This window comes from Pteronotus mesoamericanus, unplaced genomic scaffold (assembly GCF_021234165.1).
Source record: "Pteronotus mesoamericanus isolate MK-2021 breed Mesoamerican mustached bat unplaced genomic scaffold, CSHL_Meso_final scaffold_232, whole genome shotgun sequence".
Taxonomy (NCBI): domain Eukaryota; kingdom Metazoa; phylum Chordata; class Mammalia; order Chiroptera; family Mormoopidae; genus Pteronotus; species Pteronotus mesoamericanus.
In genome coordinates, this window is record NW_026555311.1 from 24,834,068 (window position 1) to 24,855,342 (window position 21,275).

Sequence of the window (21,275 nt, forward strand, 5' to 3'; positions counted from 1 at the left end):
AATACCATGAACACAAGTTAATGTTAATAACTTTAAATAAAGTAATGTGGAAATAAAACTCTAAAAACAGAGAGAGAGTACAATCTGGGATTCTAAACATTAATAGCATTCAAACAATGGAATTGCTGTGACAATAATTATAATTATTATTTAAAAACCCACACTATTTTAATAATTGAAGAACTTACTGTAGCAAGTGGGGTACAGTAATGGTGTGCTCCCCTGTATACTGTAAAGAATTGATTGGTGAGGCCAGTGTAGCCACAGTGATCCTACTGGTCACCTACATCCTAATAATTCTTGGCCATTTCTGTATATTAGCAAATAATAACTCTTTAAATTATGAGTTATGATTATGCAAATAAACATGCATAAAAATGATGCTCAAATTTGTTTTTTAACATTGTTCTCTTGAAATTAATTATATATATCCTTCTAGAAACAAAGTAGATATGGTTGTATGCATAGATATAGATAATGTGTGTAAATACTGGGTTGGCCAAAAAGTCAGTAAAATAAAAGACACATTTTTCATTTTCACCAATAATTTTATTGGTTTGGATATTTTGACTGTGTTGGCTATCTCCCAGGTAGTAGAACATTGATTGTTCTCAGTTAATGTCTTGATTTGATTGCTATCAACCTCAACTGGTCTACCCAACCGTGGAGCATCGTCCAGCGAGAAATCTCCAGCAGGGAACTTTGCAAACCACTTTAGACATGTTTGATCAGTCACAGCACCTTCTGCATACACTGCACAAATCTTTTTTTGTGCTTTTACCTTTTCTGAAATAATAAACATGATATGCCGAAAATGTTGCATATTTTCTTCCATCTTCAATATTAAAGTTGCTACACAAAAATTCACAAGTTTGATAAGTTTTTAATGTATACTGATATGACAGCTGCCACAATACAATCTAACAAAATTTTTTTGAATGAAGTTCCAGAAAATTAAGCACTACTAGAGCCATCGTACAGAAAACACCAAACGAATTTTTTGGCCAGCCCAATATATAAATATAGACATGGGCAGGTAACTATGTATATATGTGTGTGTATATATATATATATATAAAAACAAATATATATGTCTTGCATTTAAGAAGTTTGCAAGGATATATACTAAAACATACCTAGAGTGTGGTTATTCTTAGGTAATAGCAATAAAAATGATTTTTATTTTGTTCTTTTTTTTTACATATGTGTTCTTAATTTCTGAACATATATTTGTTTTATAACAGTTTTAAAAATAAATATAGATGTGGATTGAGTTTTTATAAAAGAATGAAGTAACTGCTGAAGCAGTCACAGAACAGACTTACATTGTCCAGATTGTATCCTGACTCTTTCAGAGCCACTTTAAGTTAGGCAATTAGTGTCCAGCCATCAGGGGCAAATACAATTTAACATTTATTTACTTCCTTGATGAAAGTGTCAGGTGCTGTTGCTAGGCTCCTATATGACATCCTACTGCCCTGACAAATTCTGTCATAGTCCCCAGGTAAGCAAAGAGGATCAGAGAATTAAACAGGCCTGTCAACCCTGCTGTGCTTCCTCCTTCCCTTGCTGTAGTAAATACTGTGGTTCATTTTATTCTGATTTGATTCTACCCCACTGAGGTTTACAGTGAAAATCAAGAGAGAACGTGCTTTGTGTGAGAAACAAATTTATTTTGGTGACAAGTGATGTACAGGTTCTCATCGAGTATTGTTAAAGCAGGAGCTTTCACATGGCATCTACTGCCCCCACTGACTAGTACAGTGAGTCATCATTGTTCATGCGTGCACATTCCAGTCCACGCTCCTTGGCTGCCAGGTTATCTTTATATGGCACAAACACTTCTCCTTATATTAACAATGGCTGGACTTTCTCCGGACAGACCTCAGAATATATGCAACATCATTTTCAATTCCTGCATGGTATGCCACTGTATATATATGCCACTGTTTATTTAATTTACCCACTATTGTTGGGTAATCTGTTTGTATGTAGTCTTTTAGTTGCAAGGAACACAAAACTTAAACTGACCTAGGCCAAAAGAGGAATTTTTTTGCCTCTGTAATTAAAGTCTCAGGCAGACTCTTTTTCTCTGTCGGAAAAGATAGCTACCAGCAGTTCCAGAGTAACATCCATTCAATTCCAAGTCCAGCAGGTTGGGTAAAGCCATGACTTCCCAGTAATAACTTCAAATGTTCTACCTTTAGAGTTCATTCTAACTAGACCAGCTTGGATTCAGCCGCTGAATGGGTAGGAGCAGAAGGAGTGTTAGCCAGCAAAATTGAGCGATGTTGCCAGAATAAGGGAATATGAATGCCAATGAGCAAAAACAACAGCTGCCAACTATAGACATTTAAAATTGTTTCCACAAACAACAACAACATAAGAAATAAATTCATTGAGGCAGACAACTCATTGGGTTAACAGAGGAGGAGTGGGTGGAGGGAGGGTTTATGATGACACATAGAAACTAGATTTTTGGTGATAAGCACGAGGTAGTCAATACAGATGTTGAATTATAATGTTGCACACCTGAACTTATATAATACATTATAAACCAATGTTACCTCAATTAATTAAGTTAGTTACTGAAATGTTGTTTCTGTTTACCTTCATGAACTATGTACCCCAGGACTATCCTTGAATAAATTTGTAGAAACATGATTGATGATTTCCTTAGGATAAATACTTAAAAGGGAAATTACTAGATCTAAGAGCACAGAGTATTTTAATGAATTTGATACTTTTTGCTAAATTGCCTTCCGAAAAGGCTGCCAATTAACCTGTTCTTTGGAAAGTAGAAAGCTGTGGAAAAGTTCTCTTTCAGTTTATCTTTTTAAGCTTAGACATATATTGAGGGCTTAAAAAAGAAAAGATCGCTCATTCAGTTATATAAAATGAAAAATATTCTGTACATTGAAAAACAACTTAAACAAATAAAAATGTCCTCATATCCTTACCATTTACTGCTAGGCAAAAATTCTGTTTTGTTTTACTTTGTAATTTATATTAATTATTCCTGAAGTAAAATACTTTAATATGTATATTTCTATTGCTATTATTTTGTGCATTTTCTGCTAATGTCCTTTAGCCATTTATCTATTAGAGTATTGTCTTATTCATTTATAAAAGTTGCCCTATAGTAACCCTTATCCTTGTCTTTTATGTTGCAAATACTTTACCAGTTTATTTGCCTCTTGGTTGGGAGCCAATAGGTTTAGAGTATATCATATAGAGGCCTGGTTTATTGTCTAGATTTAAAGTCTGATTCTGCCACTCTGTTTGTGGCTTTGGGGAACTTCTATAACCACCCCCCAGGCCTCAGTTTCCTTTTTGATAAATGGGGATCATCGTAGTATCTGTTTCATGGAATTGTGAGGGTTAAATGAAATAATGCATCTGAATAACTGAGGACAGTGTCTAGCATGTAGTAATCAACCTTAGGTATGATTATTATCATTTGTTTTACTTTTCAAGGTACAAAAGATTTACATTTTATATAATTCAATCTAGCAATATTTCTTTTTAAGCCTTCATTATATGTCAGGAGTGTGAGCGGCTGAAAGAGAACTTTTTTTCCCACAGCTTTGTATTTCCCAAAGCACAGGTCGATTGGCAAGAATTTACAGCTACTTTGTATATAATTGCTAATCCATACAGATTTATAGAAGAACAGTCTATCTGGTAATGCCACTGAATTGTACACTTTCAAATTTCAAATTTTGTTATATGTATTTTTACGTAATTTTTTTTTATTAATAAGGTAATACTGTTTCTCAGTAAAGTTGCTTTTTAGAACACCTAACTAACTGGTCCCAGATCCATGATATTGTCCTGGTGGGGGGTTCTACCCATATCCCCAAGATTCAGAAACTCCTGCAGGATTTCTTCAATGGAAAAGAACCGAATAAGAGCATCAACCCTGATGAGGCTGTTGCTTATGGTGCAGCTGTCCAGGCAGCCATCCTTTCTGGGGACAAATCTGAAAATGTTCAAGATCTGCTGCTGTTGGATGTCACTCCTCTTTTCCTTGGCATCGAGACTGCTGGTGGAGTCATGACCGTCCTCATTAAATGCAATACTACCATTCCTACCAAGCAGACACAGACCTTCACCACCTACTCGGACAGCCAGCCTGGTGTGCTCATTCAGGTTTATGAAGGGGAGCGCGCCATGACCAAGGATAACAATCTGCTCGGCAAGTTTGAACTCACAGGCATACCTCCTGCACCTCGCGGTGTCCCTCAGATTGAAGTCACGTTCGACATTGATGCCAATGGCATTCTTAATGTCTCTGCTGTGGATAAGAGCACAGGAAAGGAGAACAAGATCACCATCACTAATGACAAGGGCCATCTGAGCAAGGAAGACATTGAGTGCATGGTCCAGGAAGCTGAGAAGTACAAAGCTGAAGATGAGAAGCAGCGGGACAAGGTGTCTTCCAAGAACTCACTTGAATCCTATGCATTCAACATGAAAGCAACTGTTGAAGATGAAAAACTTCAAGGCAAGATCAGTGATGAGGACAAACAGAAGATACTTGACAAATGCAATGAAATCATCAACTGGCTTGATAAGAATCAGACTGCAGAAAAGGAAGAATTTGAACATCAGCAGAAAGAGCTGGAGAAAGTCTGCAACCCAATCATCACGAAGCTGTACCAGAGTGCAGGGGGCATGCCGGGAGGAATGCCTGGGGGCTTCCCCGGTGGCAGAGCCCCTCCCTCCGGGGGTGCCTCTTCTGGGCCCACCATTGAAGAAGTTGATTAAGCCAGCCTGTTGAATAGATTCAGCATTGTTCCACACAGAATATTGAAGGACCCAAATTTGTGGCAAATTCCATGGCAGTTTTAAAAGTTGAGCTGCTGTATAATAAAACAGCATTCTTCATACTTGAACATGGACTATGTGCACAGGGAAATAATGCACTTTATAAGCACTGTATTGTAAAGTGGAAAATGCGATGTCTTAAATAAAACTATTTAAAATTCGCAAAAAAACAAAAAAAAACTGGAAGTGTAATGTTCACTTAAAATATGATTAATTTCCATTCTCTTTCCAAATGAGGTAAGTAGAACAATAAGAATGGCTTGGCATTTTAATTCATTCATCTGACAAATATTTATTGAGTATCTAATACAGACCAGGTATTGTGTCAGGCCCTGGGTGTTCACTGGAGACCAAAACAGTCATGGAGGTTATGGCAAAGGTATGAGGGGCAGATGTTCAAAAATTTCATCCTGATGAATATTAAATTACAAATCTAAAATGTGCTGTCATGGAAAACTGAAGATTACTATATACGGGGGAAATAATTTAGACTAGAGGTCAGGAAAAGCCTCTTTGTGGAAGACACATTGAGACTTAAAGGAAGAATAGATATCATGCAGGAGAATTTTCCAGTGAATTCCACGAACATATTAAAATAAATAATGAGCAGCCTACAGTGTCAGTAAGTTTTATGGAAAGAGCAACAACAAAACAAATGCTCCACTAACTTTTTCTAACAAGACATTTAAACTTACTCAGTTGTCACTCTAAAAAAAGATGCTGGGATGTGGTGAATGTTCAGTGTTAGTGCTTCTTAAACTTTAACATGCCTATGAACTTACCTGAGGATCTTCTAGCGTGCAGATTCCGATTCAGTAGGCCTAGACTGAGTGTTGAGATTCAGGTGTTGCCTGTGCCTCTCGGCTGAGGACCACACTTAAATGAGGAAAACAGCCATCCAAATTAAATAGGTGTAGCAGCTTCCATGAATTATTTTGTGACTGTTCTCTGTTTATTTTCAGTTCAAGCAAGTTTGCGGCTGTTGGATTTCATAGAGCTTTGACTGATGAACTGGCTGACTTAAAAATTACTGGAGTCAAAACATCATGTCTCTGCCCTAATTTCATAAATACTGGTTTCATCAAAAACCCAAGTACCGCGTAAGTTGAGACAGAAATGGAGATAAAATGGTTGATGATTGCATGAATATGGGCCATTCTGTGGCTTGCTTTAAGTATTTTAATCCTTAAAACACCTGCTATGCAATGCCCTTAGTTCATCTCAGTTTCAGCTTCTGTAGATTGTGGGAAAACAGGTGGAGAGACAGAGAGGGAGAGAATGTATATAAATGTAAATATGAATGAGACAGGTGAACTTGCTAATCCTCCCTTTTTCTCTTCCCCTAAGCAGTGGTTTTTAAACTTAAGTATACATACATTCTACCAGCAGTGCTTAGGAACCATGTAGGGGACCCACCCCGAGAGATGTTGATTTGTATTGGGTTTGGTTGGGCTAGGGTGCTTAGTAGTTGGGATGGGGACTTGGAACTATGTATGTGTATGTTTAACAAGCATCATAGATAATTCTGAGAGACAGAAATCAGGGCCACAATGTGATCAGGACCACTTTCCATTGATAATCCTGAGATTATCTTCCAAACTGAGTACCAGATCATGGTCTTTCCTTGGTTAGAACAGAAAATTGTAAAGATTTGCTCTGAGGTTAATTTTAACGTTTCCTCTCTTGGGAATAGCTTTCATGTCTTTGTAAACATAGTGTATACTTTTTTAAAAACTCCCAACACAGAGAAAAATATAAATAAGAAAGTTTACTTTTAAAATTTCTTAAAACCCTCTGTCCAGTGGAAACTGCTCTTAATATTTTGATGAACATCCTTCTAGACATCTCCCTATGTACAGATTAAATATCTAAGTTTTATATAACTGACATATTATTACACATAGGGTTCTGGAAACAATAAGTAGACTGCTCACTTTCCTCAGCATTATGTTTATAGACAATAAGGTATTAAAAAGTTCAAAGTTGCTAAGAAACTACAATTTAATTGTTCCCACCACAAAAAAAGAAATGATAATTTTACGACGTGATAGAGGTGTTAGCTCACACTATGATGGTAATCATATTGCAATATGTAAATGTATCAAATCAACACCTTGTACAGCTTAAATTTACCCAGTGTGATATGTCAATTATGTTTCAATAAAAATTAATTAGTTAATTAAAAGAGTTCACGAAAACTGAAAGGGGGTGTCAGAGAAAGAGGTACCATCCCCAGGAATAGAATTTGTCAGTTTTTTCCATAATTTTCAGAATTTAGATACTCAAGTAATATATTTAAGTCAAGTTTTTTCACTTTGTCTTTCAGCAATTAAAAACAGACAGCATATTTTTTAATTATAATTGAATTTTTCACCCTTGCCCCCAGGATAATGATGTACAAAGCTAATCTTATGCAGGCAGGGGTGCCCCGTCTCCTCGCAAAGCTCAACTACTACAATCGAAAAAGAATGGAAGCCTGCTGTAGGGAGCGTCGAGTAAATAGAAGCTGACAGGGTTCTAGAATATGACCAGGCTAAGGAAGGGTCTGGGACTTAGTCCTGCCACATGAACCCCTTTGAAGATAACATGATACTTGAATGGGTGCCAAAAGCGAAGTTGGTTCTAATCTAGAAACTTAGTTCTTCTAATTAGAAGGCAAAGAGATCTTACTTGTTTATATTTTGGACGCTAAATAAAATATGTCGTTTTCTTAAACCTCACGAGAGTACTTTGCTTAGAGAGATCAAGTAACTTGCCTATAAGTTGCAGAACTAAGATTCAGACCAAGTTTTTTCCTTCTTACACAAACGACAACCTTTCTGAAAGAAGGAAACTGGACCAACCTCTAAATAATTGATTTAAAATAATTTGTGTCTTACTAATATTGAAACTTAAGTTCTGTTTTAAGGCACAACAAGGGTGTAATTTATTGGTTCTTACATTTACACATCTAACACACTGCAAAGAAATTAGTTTACTGTAAAGGTTATAACAGCATAATCTGATTTTATTGGAATTAAGTGTGATCAAGTGTTCTAGCAATTTTTTGACTGCTAAGAATTATTTTTGTTACATAAACTTGGCTATCAAGAAATCATTTGTTAAAGCCTTCTTTGAAGGTCTACTAAATACCAGGTACCTTACTAGGTCTGGATACCTTACATGAATTACCTCTAATCTATGAGGGTAAGATTTGGCCCCAGGCCATAGTCTGCCTACCCCTGCTATAGTCTGCCTACCCCTGCCCTAATCCTTCTAAAAATTCTGCAAGATAAGTGTTACTATGCCCATTTTATGGACAAGCAGAAAGTTGGAGGAGTTAAGAAAATTGCCCAAAGTCATACAACCTAAAAGGGATAGACTTGAAATTCCTCCCTAGGTCCTGGATTCCAAATGCCTTACCATTCCTAGCTTTATTTTTTAACAAAATTTTAATTGAAGTTCTTTCTGAAAAATCATCATTTTAAAAATGTATATTAAATATGTCATTTGAAATACCTTTATTGCTTTTTTTGATAATGTGTTATGAATATAAACAAAATTTAAGTAATACAGAGAAAAGCCCCTTCAAAGATGTTGCTCTTCCAGAGATAACCACTTTATTGAAAAATTATATTTCCAGTTATAGTTTCCCAATTTAACAGGCTACGCTTCTTAATTTAATGCATTTCTTTTTCCGGTACATGGACACATACATACTATTCTGTAAGCTGCCCTTTTGACTTAATAATATACTGTTGTTGTGTTATTTACAGTAGCCAAGACATGGAAGCAGCCCAAGTACCCACCAATAGACAAGTGGTTAAAAAAGCTGTGGTGCATATATATAGTGAAATATTACTTGGCCATAAAAAGAACAAAATCTTACCATTTGTGACAGTGTGGGTGGACCTTATTTCATGCTAAGTGAAATAAGTCAGCAGAGAAAGACAAATGCCATATTATTTTACTTACATATGGAATCTAAAGAACAGTGTAAGTGGACAAACAAAACAGAAGCAGACTCATAGATACAGAGAAAAGATAGATGGTTGCCAGAGGGGAGGGGGTTCAGGGAACTGGCTAAAGAGGTGAAGGAATTAGGAAGTTGGTAGTTAGAAAATAGTCACGGGATATAACGCATAGCATAGGGGATGTAAAGTACAGCATAGGGAGTTGCAGTGCTGTAATAACTGTGTGGTGCCGTGTGGGTACAGAAATGTTGGGGGAACATTTTGTAGAGTATATGATTCTAACCACTATGCTGTATATCTGAGTCTAATACAAAACAGTACTGAATGTAAACTGTAATTGAAAGATAAAATGAAAAAACCCATAAGCACACATTTAAAAAAACCCAAACCAGTATGCTGTTGTTAGCTTTCTCTGTTGATACATAAAGAGCTCCCTGACCTTGTTCTTTATTTGTAATTGATTTTAGAGAGAGAGGAAGGGGGGTGGAGTGAGAGAGAGAGTGAGAGAGATGTCAGTTTGCTGTCGCACTTATTTATGCACTCGTTGGTTGATTCTGGTATGTACCCTGGTGGGATGACACCATAACCAACGGAGCTGCCCAGCCAGGGCCTTACCTTATTCTTTTTAATGTTAGCCCAGTAATCGGGATGTAAGTCTTCTCTACAGAATGAGATTTAGATCTCTAATCTTTTATTATTGTAGTAAATGCATATCCTTGTTTTTGTGTGCATGTGTACATCTACATATGTGTTATGTGTTTATTCATGTATGTGTATATGTGTGTGTATTTGCCCACTTCCCAATCTTTTTTTTTTTTGTGATTTCTTTTGAAACAGAATTACTGGGTCAAAGAATAGAAACTTATTTACTTTGATTTATTAGGTTTATTAGATTGCCCTTTAGAAGGATTGTTCTAATTTATTCTCCCACCAGCAGGGTATAAAGTGCCCATTCTCCTCACCTTTTCCATCTTTGAGTATTAGTACACCATTAATTTGCCAACTTGATAGGGAAAAAACAGTATTTGTATGTTACATTAATAATTTTTTGTTATTATAAAGGCCGACAATTATCTTTCCCTATTTAGTAAGTCCCGTTGTCCCTACTCCACTCTGCTCTTACAAATCAGACTGCATTATTCAAGAGCTTATACAAATCAGGTTAAGGGAGTTCCCTTATGTTACTTGTTTGTGGAGTGTTAGGGTCTTCTTTTTCATGAAAGGATTTTGTCAATTGCCTTTTCTGTTCCTATTGTGATGATCATGTGGGGCTTTTCCTTCATTCTAATAATTGAAATAATAATATGGTATATATTACATTGATTGATTTTAATATGGTAAACCACCTTGCATTCCTAGAGTAAATCTCACTTGGCCATAGACTATGATCCTTTTAACATCATGCTGGATTTGGTTTGACCGTATTTTGTTGAGAACTTTTGCATCTGTCTAAGAGATATTAGTATTTAGTTTTCTAGTGATATATTAGTCTGGCTTTAGTGACAGGGTAATTCTGATCTCATAGAATGAGTTAGGAAGTATTCTCCCCTCTTTTATCTTTTGAAAGACTTTGAGAAGGACTAGTGTTACTTCTATAAACATTCTGGTGTTCTTTAAACATCATGAAGCCATCTGGTCTGGGATTTTCTTTGCTGGAAGTTTTTTGATTACTGCTTCAATCTCTTGTTAAAGGTCTATTCAGATTTCCTATTTCTTCTTGAGTCAGTTTTGGTGCTTTGTGTGTTCCTAGGAATTTGCACATTTCACTAGGCTATCTAATTTTTGGCATACAATTTTTCATAGCATTCACTTATAATTCTTTTTTATATCTGTAAGGTTGGTAGTTATGTCTTCACTCTCATTCCTGATTTTAGTAGTTTAAGTCTTCTCTCTCTCTCTTTAGATTGTCTAGCTAAAGACTTGTCAATCCTGTTGATCTTTTCAAAGTCAACTTTTGGTTTCATTGATTCTTCCATTGTTATCTATTTTATGTATGTCTGTTTTAATCTTATTCCTTCCTTCATTTTGTTTGCTTTAGGCTTAGTTTGTTCTGTTTTCTAGTTTCTTAAAGTGGAAAGTTAAATTATTGATTTGAGATTTTTTTAATGTAGACATTTATAACTGTAAATTTTCTTCTGAGCACTGCTTTTGCTGCATCTCATACTTTTTGTGTGTTATGTTTTTTTCATTTATCTCCAAGTATTTTTTTAATTAATTTATTTGTTTTTTCAAATACATTTGTCTCTGCCTACCCCCCCACCACTTTCCCTTGCCCCTCCTTCCCTCCCTCCCTCCCTCAACTCTTACCCTTTGGTTTTGTCCATGAGTCCTTGCTATATGTTCCTTGAATTTCTCCTTCCCTTCCTTTTCCCCCACCCCCCCCCCCTCCTTCCCTCTTGTCTCTGTTGATTTCTTTTCCTTTCAGTGTTGCTGGTCTTATTTTCCTTACATCTTTGTATTGTTGGTTAGGTTCCACTTATAGGTGAGATCATATGGTATTTGTCTTTCGCCCCCTGGCTTATTTTGCTTAGCATAATGCTCTTGAGTTCCATCCATGCTGTCGCGAAGTTTAGTAGTTCTTTTTTTCTTTCTGCTGCGTAGTATTCCATTGTGTAAATGTACCATAATTTTTTGATCCAGTCATCTACTGATGAACATTTAGGTTGCTTCCAACACTTGGCTATTGTAAATTGTGCTGCTATGAACATTGGGTTGCATAGGTGTATATGTATTATTGAGTTTATTTTTGTGTATGGGGTCAGCTGATGATCCAATTTCAATTTTTTGCATGTAGCCGTCCAGCTCTCCCAACGCCATTTGTTGAAGAGGCTATTATTGCTCCATTTTATGCTTCTGCCCCCTTTGTCAAATATTAGATGCCCATAGAGACCTGGGCTTATTTCTGGCCTTTCTATTCTGTTCCACTGATCTATGGTTCTGTTCTTGTGCCAGTACCAGATTGTTTTGAGTGTAGTGGCTTTGTAGTAGAGTTTGATGTCCGGTATTGTGATCCCTCCTACTTTGTGTTTCTTTCTCAAAATTGCTGTGGCTATTCGGGGTCGTTTATGGTTCCATATAAATTTTTGAAATGTCTGTTCTATTTCTGTGAAATACGTCATTGGTATCTTAATAGGGATTGCGTTGACTCTATAAATTGCTTTGGGTAGTATGGACATTTTGATGATATTAATTCTTCCAATCCATGAGCACGGTATATGCTTCCATTTATTTGTGCCTGCCTTAATTTCTTTCTTCAATGCTGTATAGTTTTCTGTGTACAGATCTTTTACATCTTTGGTTAAATTTATGCCTGGGTACTTTATATTTCTTCTTGCTGTATCGAATGGTATTTTTTTCTCTGATTTCTTCTTCTTCTATTGCATTGCTGGTGTACAAAAATGCCTTTGATTTCTGAATATTGACTTTGTATCCTGTTGTTTTGCCAAATTCACTTATTAGGTTGAGGAGTTTTTTGGTGGAGTCTACAGGGTTCTCTATGTACACTATCATGTCATCTGCAAACAATGATAGCTTTACTTCCTCCTTTCCTGTTTGGATGCCTTTTATCTCTTTCTCATGTCTGACCACTGTGGCTAGGACTTCCAATACGATGTTGAAAAGAAGCGATGAAAGCGGACATCCTTGTCATGTTCCCGATCTTAGTGGGAAAGCTTTCAGTTTTTGCCCGTTGAGTATAATATTGGCTGTAGGTTTTTCATATATGGCCTTCATTACGTTGAGGAATGCCCCATTTATTCCCATTTTTCTGAGTGTTTTAATCATAAGTGGGTGCTGTACCTTACTGAATGCTTTTTCCGCACCTATCAAGATGATCATGTGGTTTTTGTCTTTTATTTATGTGATGTATTATGTTTATTGACTTGCGTATATTGAACCATCCCTGCATCCCTGGGATGAATCCTACTTGATCATGGTGGGTAATCTTTTGAATGTATTGCTGGATGCGGTTTGCCAATATTTTGTTGAGGATTTTAGCGTCTATGTTCATCTGCGAAATTGGCCTGTAGTTTTCTTGCTTTGTAGGGTCTTTATCTGGTTTTGGGATTAGGGTGATGCTGGCCTCATAAAAAGAGTTGGGAGTTTTTCCTCCTCTTGGATATTTTGGAATAGTCTGAGAAGGACAGGGGTTAGCTCTTTCTTAAATGTTTTGTAAAATTCTCCTGTGAAGCCGTCTGGCCCAGGGCTTTTGTGTGCCCGGAGTTTCTTGACCACTGCTTCCATTTCCCCAGCTGTTATGGGTCTGTTCAAGCTTTCTGTTTCTTCCTCCTTCAGTGTTGGAAGATTATACTTTTCCAGAAATTTGTCCATTTCATCAAGGTTTTCAAATTTCTTGGCATATAATTATTCATAATAGTTTCTGCTGATCATTTTTATTTCTGTGGTATCCGTTGTTATTTCTCCTCTCTCATTTCTGATATTATTTATTTGGGTCCTCTCCCTTTTTTTCTTGATGAGTCTGCTTGTTGATTTATTTATCTTTTCAAAGAACCAGCTTCTGGCTTGGTTGATCCTCTGAATTGTTCTTTTCATCTCTATGTCATTCAGTTCTGCTCCAATCTTGACTATTTCCTTCCTTCTACTTGCTCTGGGATTAATTTGTTGTTGTTTCTCCAATTCTTGAAGTTGTAGTGTTAGGTCTTTTATTTGAAATGTTTCTATCTTTATAGGTAGGTCTGTATTGCTATGAACTTCCCTCTCAGGACCGCCTTTGCTGTATCCCATAGGGTTTGGACTGTTGTCTGTTCATTTTCATTTGTTTCCAGAAATTTTTTTATTTCTTCTCTTATCTCATTATTGACCCATTCATTGTTTAATAGTCTACTGTTCAGTCTCCATGAGTTTGCAAGTTTTTGAAGTTTCTCTTTGAGGTCGATTTCCAGTTTCAAGCCCTTGTGGTCCAAGAAAAAGTTTGGTATTATTCCAATTTTCCTGAATTTGCTGAGGTTTGCTTTGTGTCCTATCATGTGGTCTATCTTTGAAAAAGTTCCATGCGCATTTGAAAACAATGTGTATTTTTCTTATTTGGGATGTAAGGTTCTATATATGTCAGTTAAGTCTATTTGATTCAGTGCGTCATTCAGCTCCACAGTATCTTTATTAATGTTTTGTTTGGAAGATCTGTCCGTTTTTGACAGTGGGGCGTTGAAATCCTCTACTATCAGTGTGTTGCTGTCTATATATTTTTTGAAGTTGTCCAACAATTTCCTTATATACTTTGGGGCTCCTATATTGGGAGCATATAAGTTTATAATGTGTATGTCTTCTTGATAGATTCTCCTTTAAGTATTATAAAGTGCCCCTCTGGGTCTCTTTTTATGGCCTTTGTTTTGAAATCTACTTTGTCTGATACAAGTATGGCAACCCAGCCTTTTTCTCTTGCCCATTTGCTTGGAATATTTTTTTCCATCCCTTTACTTTCAATCTGTGTAGGTCTTTTGCTCTGAGGTGGGTCTCTTGTAGGCAGCATATGTGTGGGTCATGTTTTCTTATCCATTCAGCTACCCTGTGTCTTTTGATCGGGGCATTTAGTCCATTTACATTGTCATCTCCAAGTATTTTTAAATTTCCTGTGATTTTTTTCCCTTTTGTCCCATTGTTAATTCCCACATATTAATGACTTTTCTAGTTTTTCTTCTGTTTTTAATTTCTAATTTTATTCCACTGTGGTCAGAGGATATTCATTATATGATTTGAGTCTTTTTAAATTTAACAAGACTTGATTTGTGGTCTAACATTACTCCCTGGAAAATGATCCTTGTGCCCTTGAGAAGAAAATATGTATTCTGCTATTGGGTAGAGTATTCTGTAGATGCTGTTAGGTCTACTTGATTTATACTTTTTCTCAGGTCTTCTATTTCCTTGTTAAATTTCTTCTATCTAGTTGTTCCACACATCATTAAATGTGGGATTAATGTCTCCAACTTGTATTGTTACACTGTCTCCCTTCAATTCTGTTAATATTTTGTTTCACATATTTTGAGACTCTGTTGTTAGATATATGAACAGTCTTTAATTAAATGATTTCCTATCAAGAAAGTTATCTCTGTCTTTCCAGTTAGTGACATAAACAATGCAATGCAGTATAATCTGAATTTATTATAGTAAGTATATTTGTATGTTCTGGTTAATTTTTGTTGAACATCATTTTAAAATGTCTACTCTCCCACATATAATATACATGACAAAATCTATTTTCTCTAAAAATTTAGTTTTTTTATGTGCTACAGAAAGATATTAGTTGTATTGGCTACTACCATAAAAAGATATCATATAAGAAGGTGGCAAGTGACAATTGTATAGTATAACTTATAAAGGGCTTACATGTGTATTTTTCCCAGTTAATCATCCGGCTACTGATGGAGCACAGAGGCTGTATTACATTCACTCAGCAATGCCACGTTGGTAGCCCGAAATTGGCCATGGTAGTGATATTTATCTCATAGAAATTAGAAAATACTACGAAACTGGTAATTCTGTCCCCTTGAGAGCCAGTTTTTAAACATTTGCCAGCCTACCACTGCTTTATCTCCATTTTTCAGATTAAACACAGAAAGAAAGCTTGAGCTTTAAAGAGTAGAAATGTCTCCCCCCAAATTATTCAGCTACTTAAAGTGGTAAAGTTAGATCATCAAACACAATCCTTCTACTTGAAAATACTTTTTCTTTCAAGGTATTTCTGTGCCCCCACCCCCCCACCATAAGTTTTCCTTCCCTGCCTCAATGTATTGATCCAAAATCATCATGAGCATTTATTTAATAGAATTTGCAGCTCTTGTTAACATTAGACTGTCAGGGAAAAAATATATTCACGTACTAACGTTTTAGTGATTACTATTTTATTCTGCCAAGAAATTGAATTTTTTCTTGGAAGCTTTTTCTTTTGTTCTTTTAAAAATGGTATTGGACAGTCATTAAATATAATAAAAAACTCTTCTGACAGAGGCTAAGATCTTTAGGTAAAAAGATCAAGTACACCAAGTTCAGTCAATGTAACACCATTTGTTGGCAGGTTAGCAAGGTGACAGTGTGAATGAGGGAATGCGCTGTACTGTTTTATGTGGGTGTTCGTGGGCTTTCCTAGAGCTTGGGAATATGGCAGCCTGGTAGCAATGGGCAAGAAAGTGAATTTCCCTCTGAACACTTTTCAAAGCACAGGCTTCCTTCAGGTTCTAGAATCATCCCCCTCAGTACCCATGAGTTGCCTAAAGAAGACTAAGCGAAGGACAGCCGAGTCTTCTTTAAGCTTCATTGCATTTCATTTTTACCTTCTTTGGGCCAAAAGCCATCACTTTCATTATTATATTTCCTCTCCTGTCACATCTCCAAGCTTTTCATATGTAATACCATTGGCTCCAGGGTCCTGGAGTGAACACAGTATTCTAATAAATGACTGGCTTATGCTGAGAAGAAACCTAGAATACTACTCAAGAATACAGTCACCCCTATGTTCATTGCAGCATCATTTACAATAGCCAAGATTTGGAAGCAGCCCAAACATCTACCAATAGATAAGTGGATATAAAAACTGTGGTAACTTACACAATGGAATACTACTGGGCCATAAAAAGAAGGAAATCTTGCCCCTTGCAGCAGCACAAATGGACCTGGAGAGCATTTTGCTAATCAGAGAAAGACAAATACCATATGATTTCACTCATGTGGAATCTAATGAACAGAATGAACTAACAAGCAAAATAGAGACAGACTCAGAGAGCAGGCTCACAGCTGTCAGAGGGGCACAGAGTTGGGGGCTGGGTTGGGTTGGAGAGAGTGAGTGAAAAAGAAAAAAAAGAGGAGGAAAAAAATCATGGACATGGACAATTGTGTGGTGATTGCCAGGGGCAGGAGGGGTAGGGGAAGGCGGAGGAGAGTGTAGAAGGGAAAAGTGGTGATGGAAGGAGACTTGACTTGGGGTGGTGAACACACAATACAATATACATATTATATATTATAGAACTGTACGCCTGAAACCTATATAATTTTATTAACCAATGTCACCCAAATAAATTCGATAAAATAGAAAAAAATAGTTTGTGTGATTTAGGTTGACAGTAAACTGTCCCTTGACACTTTTTCCTAACCAATAAATCTAATTTGTTATAAAAAGTGAAAGATCATATCATACACAGGGTCCAGCATAAATAACACCCCGTTTATATTACAAAATCATAAGCATGTAATTCTGTAACATAACAATATCACATTCAAGCATGCCATATGACATTTAGGTGAAATGTTCAAATTAAAACTTTAAATTATTATACCCATATTATTACCCTACCTACCACACTCAAGCAGGCATTACTTCTGCCAGACCCTGTATATGAGGTCTGTCGAGAAAGTATCCAGCTACATGATATGAAAAATAGAGACATTTATTGAAGACACAAGATAGAAGAAACATTGCACATAGAACAATGGCGCCTCAGTCCCCTTCAAAGAAGGCACCTTGGGACCTCACACAGTTCTCCCAGCATCTCGTCCACTGTTCAAAACACTCTGCAAAATCCTTTGTTGGAATCACCATCAGCTGCCCCACCATATTTTCCTGAATCTCATCGATGATCTGAAATCTCTTCTCTTTCAAAGGTGATTTTAGTTTTAGGAAAAGCCAGAGGTTACAAGGGCGCCAAATCTGGGCCTTAGTGGGGCTTAGTCACCTGGGTGATTGGATGTTTTGGCAAAAAAGTCCGCACAAGATGTGATGCATGAGCGAGCATGTTGTTGTGACGAAGCTGCCAATCACCGGTTGCCCATTGCTGTGGCTGTTTTCATCTTGTTGCATCTCTCAACTGACAAAGAACATTGAGGTAGTTCTCCTTTTTAATTGTTTGGCTTTGAGGGGTGTACTTGTCATGGACAACAGCTTCTCAATAAAAAAACAGTTAGCATGGTTATGATCTTGCTGCAACCTTACTGCGTCACCTTTGGGCATGGAGAACCAGGTATCTTCCATTGGGATGAGTGGTCCTTTGTTTCTGGATCATAGCGATAGACCCACAATTCATCTTCAGTTATGACCATCTTGAGGAAATCTGGTTCATTCGTAGCGGTTTGAATGAAGTCAATAGCAACTGCGACACAGTGTTCCTTCTGCTCTGGTGGCAGAAGCTATGGAGTGAATTTTGCCATGGCACATTTCATGCCAAGATCCTGGGTCAAAATCTCAGACACCATGGATTTTGGAATCTCCGGATCAACTTCTAGTTCTCTCACTGGCAGATACTGATCTTTGTTGATTGCAGTCCATACACATTCAGCATTCTCAGGTGTTCTTGTTGCAGGCCTTCCAGATCATGGATCCCTTTCAACAGATTCTTGACCATATTTGAAGTGTTTGTTACACTTTTATTTGTGCTACACTCATTGCATTGTCCCCAAAAACCTGAATCGTCTGACTAGTTTCCGCAGAAGAACATTCAAGCTTAATGCAAAATTTGATACAGATTTGTTGCTTTACTCATTCAATCATTTTTAATGTGATGGCTACACAGTATGCATGCTCACTCAATGGCATCTACCGCCCCTACTGACTAGCACAGTGAAGTTTTCTTGTTCACACATGTGCATTCCAGTCTATTCTCCTTAGCTGCCAGGTTCCATCCATGTTGCGCAAACCATTCTTGCTATTAACAATGGCTGGAGTTCTTCCGGACAGACTTCTCTCCTTCATGTATCCAATTAGTATGCTCACTTTTAAGGACAATACCACTTTTCTCATTTGTTCCACTTTTACTTTGCAGCATATTTTCTCTTTCTGAATGAACTATTCTGTATTTGTTCCTAAGGAATCTCACCCAATTCCTTTTGTCTCACTTTTCTTAACTAGTCACAACATTTAAAATCTGCCTCTTCAAAATGTTAGTCACCCAAACAGTTTGGTGACATTGGCATGTTCCAGAAGTGTAATTAATTGTGTATCTTTTTTCCAAATAATTAATAAAATGTTAAAAACTAAGGACCAACTTTTGTGCAACTCCATGCTAGATGCGTTTATTCTAATACCATAACAACGATCACTTTTTAGGGACTACCTGCTTCTCAGTAGTGCGTATACCAGGGTGATTACACAGTGAAGATGTAACATGAAACTAAGTAACAAAGCTGTAAGTTAAATGAAGACCTAATAAAGTGGTAAAGTTAGATAATAAAAGACAATATTAGGGTTCCATATAGAGATCAAAGACCTAGAGCCAGACACGTTCCTATATTTTATTTAAGTCCTCTGACACTTTAGAAAATGTTCACTTAAAACATCTTAGTATGTGATAACACTTGTATGATGGTATCTGACTTCTTTTTCAAAGCTTCTAAAGATTTAAAAGTGAATTTATGTCTTAATTGAGCTAAATTATTTTGGAGTCTTAGTTACTTTTATTCTTCTCATTTGCATAATAGGGACTATATAGTCTCTGGTTCATAGGGTTGTTTTAAAACTTCAAGGAGATAACCTGTGTAAAATGTTTAGCACAGCAGGCAGCACATGACAAGCACTAAATAAATAGTTGTTGTTACTGTTAACATTATTAATGCTAAAGCAGCTATCAGTTTTGAGCATCTGACGGGCGAGATGCTATAGGTCAGTTGTGTTGTGGTTCCGATGGTAATTTAACTTATTTGTTTAGCACTAAACTAAAGCTGAAGCCTCCGTGAAATGATTTGTTTCTGAAGACTGCTTCTGATTTCAGTTTGGGACGTACCCTGGAACCTGAGGAAGTGGTAAACAAGCTGATGAAGGGAATCCTGACTGACCAAAAAATGATTTTTATTCCATCTGCTATAAGCTTTTTAACAGTGGCAGAAAGGTAAGCAACAGATAAGTTTGCCAGCATTATAAATATTCATCTATTACATGTTTTTACTAAGATTTAAGATCAAATTTTTGTAAAGTACTACTAAATGGAATTAAGTTAATAAAAATAATAGGCTTCAGCAATCCATCAATTTTTAAACTACATTTGTTAGTGATTGAAGCGAGATTGGTGTCACATGTTGGGTAAATGAACTGAATCATTGCCACAAGTTTGTTGGGTTTTTTTTTTTTAAGAAAGAAATTGGTATATTTTGGAAGTCTTGTCTTACAAATGAATGAATATAAAGAAGGACAGTTTTTAAACATTAGTACGTAGTGGAATTGTAGGATAATCATATTAGAGGAGACCATAGTTAAGTTTTATATATTCATTTAAATGTACAACAGATAATCATTGAGCTCTTATTTTGTGTAAAATCATTCTGAAGCATAGAGATAACTTTAGAGACCCTCAGCCTCGCTATTTCAGGTGTGGTTCACGGGCCAGCAGCATCAACACCACCTGGGAGTTTGTTAGAAATACAGAATCTCCTGTCCTCCTGAATCAGAATTTGTATTTTAATAAGATCCACAGGTAATTTGTGTGCATATTTAGATTTAGAATAATTTCTTTAGGTAGCTCTTGATTTGGGTGCACACTGGAATTCACCTGGGAGTTTTAAAACTGCTATTATCCCAGACCCATTCCCCAGGATTCTGATTTAATTGGTTTGGAGTGTGGCCTGGTCACGCAACAACTTTCCTGGTGATTCTAATGTACAGCCAAGATTGGAAACCACTGGTTTAAAGAATGCCTCGTCATAACACACTGTCTCATCACTCATCTGGGGAGCTTTGGGGTCATGAGGCTGGCCAGGTATTGACGGGAAACTGAAGAGGTTCCTTAGGTTTAAAAAAAAAAAAAAGCAGCAGCAGCAGCCTCTTCCTGTTCCTAGAGTCAGACTTCTCCAACATGGTGGGGTTTCAGGATCATGGGGGAAGTTGATTTAAAAAATAGATTCCTGGATCTCATCTCTTGACATTTTAATACAGGATGTTTGAGTTGAAACCCAGAAATCTGAATTTTAACAAACAATTGCCACAGGCAGTTGGATCTAAGATAATACTTTGCGAACTACTGACCCAGAAACTGAAAAAAAAATTTAAAAGATCAAAACATGAGGGCATGTGTCAGGGTCTTTTTTAGCCCCTTCTGCTAGGAACTATAGTTGAACATACTTTAAGTTTAGGTAGTAAAGCCCAAGGATCTCCTTGGTGCTTAAATGAGTTAAAGCCTTTAAAGTGTGTAGCATTTTACTTGTCACATCACCTAACTAAACACTCACTGATTACAGTCCCTTAGAGTTTAACTCCATGAGGGAAGGAATTTTGCCTGTTTTCATCACTATATCCCCTGCACTTTGAAGAATTGATAGACACATTCAAGGCACCAAAATGTTTGCTGATTGAATAAATTAATTCTGTTTCCTAGACATTTAACATAGAGGCTAAATGTTTGTGCTGTGGGGTTAGGTAAAGTCGTGTTTGTGTGACTTTGCAATGTGAACATGGATGAGTTATTTAATTTCTTTGAAGTTCAGTTTCTTCATCTGTCACATGGAGACAACAATAAGACTTTTAGGGCTGTGAGGATTAAATAAAATAATGCATTCAAAGTA

General features: G+C 36.6%; 1 protein-coding gene across 1 annotated transcript in view; it reads left to right on the forward strand.

Annotated features, from left to right (window-relative positions):
• HSD17B11 (hydroxysteroid 17-beta dehydrogenase 11) overlaps positions 1-21,275 on the forward strand; it is a 29,541-nt gene that overhangs the window by 6,446 nt on the left and 1,820 nt on the right. The window contains exons 5-6 of the mRNA XM_054591765.1: positions 5,793-5,930; positions 19,493-19,609. Of these exons, the coding sequence (XP_054447740.1) occupies positions 5,793-5,930; positions 19,493-19,609 (255 nt within the window). The remainder of the gene's footprint in view (positions 1-5,792; positions 5,931-19,492; positions 19,610-21,275) is intronic.